Source organism: Peromyscus leucopus, chromosome 4 (genome assembly GCF_004664715.2).
Source record: "Peromyscus leucopus breed LL Stock chromosome 4, UCI_PerLeu_2.1, whole genome shotgun sequence".
Taxonomy (NCBI): Eukaryota; Metazoa; Chordata; class Mammalia; order Rodentia; family Cricetidae; genus Peromyscus; species Peromyscus leucopus.
The window spans coordinates 61,639,722-61,649,693 of NC_051066.1; the positions used below are offsets into that span (position 1 = coordinate 61,639,722).

Consider the following 9,972-nt stretch of genomic DNA (forward strand, 5'->3'; position numbering starts at 1 on the left):
TGTGGCTAAGTAACAAATGCCTTCCTGAGGATCTCTATAAAGTTCTGTCGTATTTTGTGCAAAAACAAGTCTTAGAAACTATTGTTTTCTAAAGTTAAAAATTCCTTTTTATAACATTTGCATTATAAACTTAATGTGCAGAAGTCAGCATGGCTGGAGCTCTGCTTTCTAACATTCTGTCACTGTTGCCCCACAATTAGCATTGGATGTTAAGTGTGCCATCCCATGCAGGGACTTGATTGTGTATACTGCACTCCCCCTGTTCCAGGCGCACATTTTCTTCTAAGATGTTTAGATTTTTTCAATAGCAATAAAATAGACTTTGTGGATGGAGGTAGCAGTATTCTATTAGCTTTTTTTTAAAGGAAGATTGATAAAATGTTTTTATTGTTTCTCAAGTGCCTTAAACTTGTGTACCAATTTTTAAAAATTTTATTTTTGACATTTACATAAATGTATACAATATATTATGAACACATTTGACTCCCATTATAACCTTTTTTTCTCCTTACTTCAGACTTAGTTCTTTCCAGACAATCCCCTCTCTCCTTTTCATATCTTGTTTTGTGTGCAGGTTTGTGGAACATTACACACACACACACACACACACACACATACACACACACACACAGTTATATATATATATATATATAACTGCTGCATAATATTCTACCATGTGTTTAGAATCAAATCAAATGACTCTATTCATTCCTGTGTATGGTAGCCATGTGAATAAATGACTAGACTCACGACAAGAGTGTAACTGTTTCCTGCCAGCGATTGTTTGGGAAAGAAGTCCTGAGGCAGTTCCACTGCTGAGAGACACAGGACTCCTTTGTTAGGCCATTTTGGCATTAGGTTTTCTTGGTATCTTTACCAAGTCTTCCTCCTACTTTATGATCAGGTAAAAATGCTTCCAGCCAGTCTTCTTTCCTCTCTCTCTCTTTTGTTTAGGGGGTGGGTGTTGGGAAGTAGGGTGAGCCAGGCTTTCGTCCTTCTTAACCTCCCTCCTATTTCCTTTCATATAAGAATTCCTATAATAAAATGCTTTCACATTTGATCCCATGTAGTGACTGCTTCAATGAGGACCTAAACTAATGATTTCTAGTTTTTTTCTAACACATGCACGTGTGCCCTAGATTTTATTGCATATGGTATATGATGCAGCTTTTCAAGCTTCTTTAGTCGGTTCCTATTTCTATCACCACAGAGTACTCCTCACTTCATCTTCTCAGGTCAGCTTACTTCTCTGCACCAGAAACCACTGTGCTGGGCTAGAGGTTGTTGTTTCCACTCTTATGAGAGGGCTCATATAGATTCCTGATCTTTCTCTTTTGTTTTCATTTGTCCATTTCTTTATTCAACAACTATTTATTGAGCAGTTCTGATGAGCTTAGAATATTGTGGATGTTGTGCAAGATGTTTTCCTTGCCTTTATATGTGTATGTTGGTGGGAACGTTCATGTCTCCTGGTGATACAATGAATCACATCATCATTAAAGAGTCATCAAAGGAGGAAATTGACCATTAACTAGAGAGAGAGAATATAACAGCCTTTACTGTGTAATTAAGCATCTCCTCAGCTATGTATCCACCTTTTTATGTAGGGTGTGTCCCTTCTATGCTTGAAGTGGTGAAGTCAGAGGCACAGATTGAAACAGTGTTTTCCTAGTGAGCACTTTTTTTTTTTCTGTTGCAGAACTTGATCCTGTGTTTTCCATATTAAGAATTCATTGGTTTGAGGTAGGTACAAACATGTTCCGTATTTTAGAAACATTAAATTGTAGTAGAACAAATGTACTGGATTCTTTGATGTATTGAATTTTTAACTTGTGGGTCCAATCTAGAAAAACTTTTACTCTGCCATCTTTAGTATTTTATTTACCTCCTTGTTTCTCAAGCTGTAGATGAAGGCATTCAACATGACAATGAAAATGAGACAACACTAGCCCAGTTGTCATCAGAGAGGCATCATCCAGCAATTGATAGGAGCAGATGCTGAGACCCACAGCCAAACACTGAATGAAGCTAGGGCAACCCCCAAGAAGAGGATACTAGGAGCTGGAGAACTCATAGGAGCTCACAGAGACTGAAGCGACACACATGAACCCTTTACAGGTCTGAGCTATATGTTGCACACATGTTATGGCTGCCTAGCTTGGTGTTCTTGTGAGACCCCTCGCAGTTGGAGTGGAGGGTGTCTCTGACTCTTTTGTCTGCACTTGGGACCCTTTTCCTCCTACAGTGTTGTCTCATCTAGCCTTGGTATGAGGGTTTATGCCTAGTCTTATTGTGTCTTGTTACACTGTGTTCGGTTAATGTCCCTAAGAGGCCTGCCCTTTTTTTTTTTTGAAGGAAAATGGAGGAGTGGATCGAGGGGAGAGGGGAGTTGTTGTGGGGGCACTGGAAGGAATGGAGGTAGGGGAAACTGCAATCAGGATGTAATTTATGTAAAGAATAAAAATTAAAATTAAAAAAAGAAAATGCAATAATACATGGAGATCACTTCATACTTTTCTTCAGAATGGTCAGAATGAAGCTATAAGTATACATAAGCAATTGTTCCATGAAAAATGGTGGCTGCTGTCAGTTAGGAAGCACACATGTAAAAGCTTTCTTCTTTCTGACAGCAGAGAACATCTTTTGGATGGTAGCCATGACATAGGAGAAGATAATAGCAAACATCAGTGAACAGCAGGTTAAATACCACAAATACAATTAATATCAACATTGGAACAAGACAGGGTGAGAACTGGGAGAAAATTACAGTAAAAGTGATTGAAGATGTTGGATTTACAGAGGACTGGAATGTGTAAAGCCTGTAAACAAAAGGATTTATTGTTCACACAAAATATGAACCAGCTGCTAAGTTGATGCGTATCTGTGGTGTCATGATTGCAGAGTGGTGGCAAGGCCTATGGATGTCACCCAATGATCCACTGTCATAGCTGCCATGGAGTAACAACATTGATTTTCAATGTTGCAAAAACCAACGATTGCATCACACATCCTTCAAATGATAATGAATTTTCTGCTACTGTGAAGTTCTGCAGCATCTTGGGAGTGATGGCAGATATGCAACAGATTTCAACAGAAGCCAGATGCTGTAAAAAAGAAGTACATACGAGTCTGAAATCTGAAATCTGTGCTGATGAGGAGGATCATCCCAGTGTTACCTACCATGGACATCACCTAGAGGACAAGAAGCACCATGAAGAGGACACACTGAGTATCACCTTGAGCACCAAATCCCAAGGATAGGAGTCAGTGACCTCACTCATATTTTATTGTGTCATGAATCCCGAGTGGCTAGAGAGGACCAGAAAAACATCCAAAAGGGAAGTTTTAATGATTTTTTGATGTTACCTTAAAATTTTCCCCTTTCTTTCTAAAAATATGTCATCCATCCTGCTATAGTGTTATTTAATACATAAGCTATTTTTGCTATACACAACATAAAGCACATTTAAAAACCAGAAATACATGAACATATGCATACATCACACACACACACACACACACACACACACACACACACACACACACCTCCAATGATTCGGACAATATACTGTGGACCTGGGCTTTCCTAACAATACTTACCAAGGAGATTTTATGCTTTCTACATACTGCTTTATATTCTTGATAGAAAGCCATCAAAATGAATTTGAGCCAAGGATCTACCTGAAGATGAAAATACTTAAGCTGGGCAGTGGTGGCGCATGCCTTTAATCCCAGCACTAGGGAGGCAGATCTCTGTGAGGTCGAGGCCAGCCTGGGCTATAGAGTGATTTCCAGGAAAGACTCCAAAGCTACGCAAAGAAACCCTGTCTCAAAAAACCAAACACAACAACAACAACAAAAAACAAAAAAAATTGAAAATACTTCATAGAAGAATATGAACCTTCACTCACATCTTCTACTACAAGCATTACTTATTCTATAAGAAAACTAATACTAATGTGTTTTTTAGCAGCTTCTACCTTTTCTTTTCTTTTTTTTTTTTTGGTTTTTTCGAGACAGGGTTTCTCTGTATTTGGCTTTTTGGAATACTTAAGGCTTCTAATTACGAATGCTTTGTGTATTTTTAGTAGCTTCTACCTTTTCTTAGCCATTTATAATTTTAGTGTTTTAATCCTGGCTTTCTCCTCAAATTACTATAGTGAGAGCAGGTAGAATTTTCTTCTTGCAAGTCTAGAAAATATGTATATAAATATTTCTAGGGAAATTATATCAAACTTAGGAAGTTTGTTTTGTACCATATTTATAAAGTCCATTGTATTTGCATTGACTAATCATTCAGTATTTTTAAAAAAGTCACTATTTTTATTTTATTACCACTATAGTTTAATTTTTAAATTAAATAATTGAAAAGTTTTAAATTTATATTTCTACTGTATCTATATATTAAATTTCCAATTTTACCACCTCCCAAATATATTGTCATTATTTTAATTCTATTTCCTACAAGTTTTAGCTATGGCTTATGATGGCACCACCATGATCATACAATAAACTATGATATATTTGAATCAACCCTGGGATTTCAGTTCTGTTGGGTCAATTCTTCCCTTTCTTTGTATTTAAGTAATGCATATTTTTATTATTAGTTTCTTCATGCATTGTAACTACTGTACTGCAGTATGAATGACATGTGTTTAAGTACTACATAGTCAGTGTATAAATCTCAGTGATTATAAATGAACACCCATGAAATCATAGTTACCATCAAGCCTACAAGTATGTGAATTTATTACTTCCTTTCTGCCCCTTTATAGTGTCAATATTATTATTTTATGACAAGAATATCTAACATAAGATTTACTCTCAGCATAAAGTAAGTATGTGGTGTAATATTTTTATCTGTAGTCCTGTACAGTACAGTGATTCTCTAGTGTTCCTGAACTTGACCATTTTAGATTGTACATAGGAGAATATGGTTTGTGTTTATAATTCTGACTTACTTCAGTTACAATAATGTTCTGCAGGTCTGTCTGAATTGTCACAAATAGAATTATGCTCTTTTTTTTGAGTATTTTTTTAGTTAAGAAATTTTCTATTCATTTTACATACCAACCACAGATACCCCCTCCCTCTTTCTGCTCCCCCCCACCAGCCTTCCCCACAAGCCCTTCTCCCATTCCCTCCTCCTCCAAGTCAAGGTCTCCCATGGGGAGTCAGCAAAGCCTGGTACATTCAGTTGAGGCAGGTCCAGGCTCCTCCCTGCTGCCCCAAGGCTGTGCAAGGTATCCCACCATAGACACTGGGCTCCAAAAAGCCCACTCTTGCACCAGGGATGGATCCTGATTCCCAAATTGGGCTCCCCCAAACAGTTCAAGCTAAATAACTATGTAGTGTATCCAGAGGGCCTAGTCCAGTCCCATGGGGGCTCCACAGCTATTGGTCTACAGTTCATGTGTTTCCCATGAAACTAGTTTGGCTGGCCAGCTCTGTACATTTTCCCATCATGCTCTCAATATCCCTTGCTCATAGAATCCTTCCTCTCTCTCATTGATTGAACTCCCGAAGCTCGGCCTAGTGCCTGGCCATGGATCTCTGCATCTGCTTCCATCAGTAACTGGATGAAGGCTCTATGATGACAGTTAGGGTATTTACTAATCTGGTCACTGGAGTAGATCAGTTCAGTCACCCTCTTAAACTATTCCTAGTAGTCTAAGGTGGGGTCATCCTTGTGGATTCCTAGGAACTTCCCTAGCATCTTGTTTCTCCCTATTCCCATGTCTTCATTTATCATGGTATCTCTTTGCTCTTCCACTCTGTCCCTGTTCCAGCTTGAACCTCCCATTTTTCTTATGTTCTCATCCCCCATTCCTTGCCCTCCACTATCCCCTCTCACCCCTAGGGAATGCTCAATCTTATCACAAAAACACATATTCAGCTATGTTCATAGCAACATTATTCGTAATAGCCAGAACCTGGAAACAACCTAGATGCCCCTCAACAGAAGAATGGATAAAGAAAATGTGGCACATATACACAATGGAGTACTACTCAGCAGTAAAACAATGACATCATGAATTTTGCAGGCAAATGGATGGAACTAGAAAATATCATCCTGAGTGAGGTAATCCAGACTCAAAAGGACAAACATGGTATGTACTCACTCATAAGTGGATACTAGATGTAATGCAAAGGATAACCAGACTACAACCCACAACTCCAGAGAAGCTAGCTAACAAGGAGGACCCTAAGACGGACACATAGACAGCCCAGCAAAGAAGAAATAGATGAGATCTACATGAATTATGTTCTTTTAAAACAACAATATTCCTCTCTCTTTACTGTAAAATCTATACATATTATACTTAGATAATCTATATGTGTATTTGTCCATTGTTAAATATTAGTGTTTTCAATACCCTGATTGTTGCAACTAATGCTTCAATAAACATGGAGGGTAGATATCCCTTGGGAATATTATTTTTAGAGATTTTACAAAAATGCTGAGATATCTCATGTTTCCATAGTAAACTTTACTTCCATAGTACAGCTAACTTGCTTTGAGTCCACTGCTGTTTCAATGTGCTGCTTAAAAAGCTGCTATTTTTATCCCACATTTATATATTAATGTTTCTGAGTGGTTTTGAACAGATTCTGAGATACTTTGCTACCTAGTTTTATAAAGTCATTTTGAAGTGTTCTTTCCTTCTCCACGCACTCCATCAGTTCAAGATTTTGTGTTGTCTAGTCCTTGATATTTTGTTTTTGGTTCATAGTACCTCAGTTGGGAGAAAAGGGCTGTATCTTCACTATTGTATTCTTTGCATGGTTGCGGCTCTTCAATAGTACTTCTGTTACAATGTCTTCTGTAGTACTGCTTGGCAATCAGCATTTCCTTAGGAAATAACGATTTGTCATGTGTACAATCTATTGCCATACTGCAGAGTTAATTATTCTTTTCTTCCTTTACTTCTTTTGTCACAAGGTCTTATTTCTCTTGATAAGACAGCAAATCGCCAAATGATAAAACAGAATGTCCATTATTATCACTATTTTGGCTTCAGAGCATAAAATGCTGGATTCATTTATTTATTTTAAAATATTAATTTTTAATTTTGATTAGATTAAAATAAATTACTTCCTTCTCATCTTAAACCTATCTTACTACCTCCTGGAATGTGAACTTTGTTATTTTTCCTGTTATTCCTTGCTAGTAGTTGTAGAGACAAAACATTGTTAGGACATGATAGTATAGTTTAAGGCTTTTCCAAAATTTTTGGAATATCATTATATGCATATTTATAAATTTGGTTTCAATTTTATCTTTAGCCAAATAGTGGTTTAAATGATGTTTAGAGTCTTAAATGGTAGAAACTTAGAGTTTCCCCTAATCCATTCTTACATTCTCTCTGGAAATTACATACCTAATAAAGTCCCTTCCTCATCTGACCTGTGGAGAGGCCCACAGTTTCCAAGAAGTGTGCATTGTATTTTGTAGAATCAAAGCAAAAACAAACCACAACCCTTAACTTGTTTTGGGTCAAGGCATGTTTGTTCAGAAGGTTTTTTAAAATAAGTCATTCCTGCATGAATTAACATTCTTTTTCATTTTCTGAAATTTAAATGGAATTGCATTTTTTCCCTTTTCTCCCTCCAAATCCTTCCACATAACCCCCTTTCCCTCTCTCAAATTCATTTTTCCTACTAAATTGTACACTTTTAAAGGGGTTGTCCTAGTTAGCGTTATGTGGCTGTGAAGAGACAGAAAGCATTTAATTGAGGGCTTGATCACAGTTTTGGAGTCTTAGTCTATTATCAGCATGCAGAGGAGCATGGTGCCAGAGAAGCAGCTGAGAACTCACATCTGATTCACAAGTCGGAGGGGAGAGAGAGAGCGTGCCTGGTGTGGGTTTTGGAAACTTTAAAGCCTACTCTCAGTAACACGCCTCCCCAACAAGACTTACTAATCCTTTCCAAACAGTTCCACTAACTGGTGACCAAGTATTCAAATATATGAAGCTATGGGGAGCTTTTTATTTGAACCATCAAAGGGGTAGTACTGTATATTCAAGTTTCTAGTAATAAAACAGATATGGGGCAGACATTCTTAACTGCCACAATAATTTAATAATTATTATGAAAATAGTACAGGAAGGATGCATGTTGGTTCCTAATGTCTTGGCATCTATGAGGATTTCCTCTTTGCCTTTTCTGTCCTACTCTACTCTGCTGCATATATTACCTAAAACAATGCTATGTTAGAACTTCCTGTGCAATGATAACATAGATAGGTGAGGGAAATAAGAAGAGATATTATTTTCAGAATGTAACAATAAAGAAGAGACGATCAAATGTAATTTTCCCACAGGAAAATCTTCATAGTTTAAGGAACTAACAAAGCATTACTGTTTTCTTTACTCTAAGATTGATTTTTATTACACATATTTTCAAAGGCTCAAACATGTACAAAAGAAATAAAGCTATCCAGATGGATTCTCTTTCAGAAATACATAAATTTGAATTTTATTTATTGCAGTCTATGGACTACCTGATTAGAAAGTGAAAGATCTTGGGTTTAATTCTCAGCACTGAGAAAGCAAGCTTATTTACTTAACAGTTTAATGTTTTTTTTTTTCTCTCTCTTTTATTCATTGACAATCAGGGAATGTCTCTGTGTGACATGAACATTGGTCACATCTCCCTGAGCTGACCAAGGACAGTCCCCAGTCGCCTGGCCTGTTGAGCCATGTTGACATGGAGACCAAGCTTTCCACTAGAAACAGAAACATTTGTTTCCTAGGTGCCTCAGGGCTTCTATTACATCCTGGTTTCTTAGGCTGTAGATGAGAGGGTTTAACATGGGAATCATAATACCATAGAACACAGAAGCCACCTTCTCCTGCTCTTGAGATCTGTTGGTCCCATGAAGAACATACATATAGCAGACGGTTCCATAGAATATGGTGACTGTGGTCATATGGGAGGCACATGTGGAGAAGGCCTTTTTCCTTCCTGCAGCAGAAGACATCCTTAGGATGGCAGCCAAAATGTATGTGTAGGAAAAGATGACAACAGACACAGAGAAGGCTAAGTTAAAACCCACAAAAACTGTCAACAGCACAATATTAATGTCAATACTGGAGCAAGATAGGGCAAGAATTGGCGGTACATCACAGAAAAAGTGATTAATGACATTGGATTTGCAAAATTTTGTTAAGAAAGTAAAACTTGTATTTACAGAGGCATTTAGGAAGCCCATAGTGTATGAACCAAGAAGCAGTAAAATGCAGAGTCTCTGGGACATGATGACAGGATAGCGCAGTGGGTAGCAGATGGCCACATAGCGGTCCACAGCCATAGCAGCTAGGATGAAGCAGTCACTGGTTATGAACGTACCATAGACATATAACTGCATTGCACATCCAGTGAAGGAGATGGATGGTTTTGTGCTCACGAAATTCTGCAATGTCTTGGGAGTGATGGCCGAGGAGTAACAGAGGTCAACAAAAGCCAAGTGCTGCAGGAAAAAGTACATGGGAGTGTGCAGGGAAGAATGAAGTTTGATGAGCAGGATCATGCCGACGTTGCCCACTAAGGTGACTGTGTAAATCACTAGGAATACCACAAAAAGGATGTGCCAAAACTCGTGTTGACCAGCAAATCCCAGGAGGATAAATTCAGTCACTTTGGTGTCATTACTGTGTTCCATGGTTAGTAGAAATCCAATATCAGCTGAAAATGGCAAAAGAAAAAATAGCAGAGGGAAAAAAACTCCTTTTTGATTTGTTTTTAGAAATGTTATAATGTTTGGTTTCAAAGATTTTTTTATGGTTTTGAATGTATTTATTTGTGGGTGGCTGTGTGTGTGTGTGTACCACACAGTTCAACCTTGGGTATCATTCCTCATATGCCATCCATCTTGCTTTTGGAACAGAATCTCACACTCTACTTAGAACTTGTTGGGTCCACTATGCAGACTGGCCAGTGAGCCAGAAATCTTCCCACCTTGCCATG

The 9,972-nt window shown here is 37.8% G+C and overlaps 1 protein-coding gene across 1 annotated transcript; it reads right to left on the reverse strand.

Annotated features, from left to right (window-relative positions):
• Window positions 1–8,731: 8,731 nt before the first annotated feature.
• LOC114710077 (putative olfactory receptor 5AK3) lies at window positions 8,732–9,667 on the reverse strand. The gene has a single exon (XM_028894148.1). It carries the CDS (start codon window positions 9,665–9,667, stop codon window positions 8,732–8,734), a length of 936 nt encoding a protein of 311 aa, XP_028749981.1.
• Between the last annotated feature and the right edge of the window lie 305 nt (window positions 9,668–9,972).

What these genes read in the sequence shown, in the direction of transcription:
- LOC114710077 (XM_028894148.1), bottom strand. Translation starts at nt 9,667, where the DNA reads ATGGAACACAGTAATGACACCAAAGTGACTGAATTTATCCTCCTGGGA.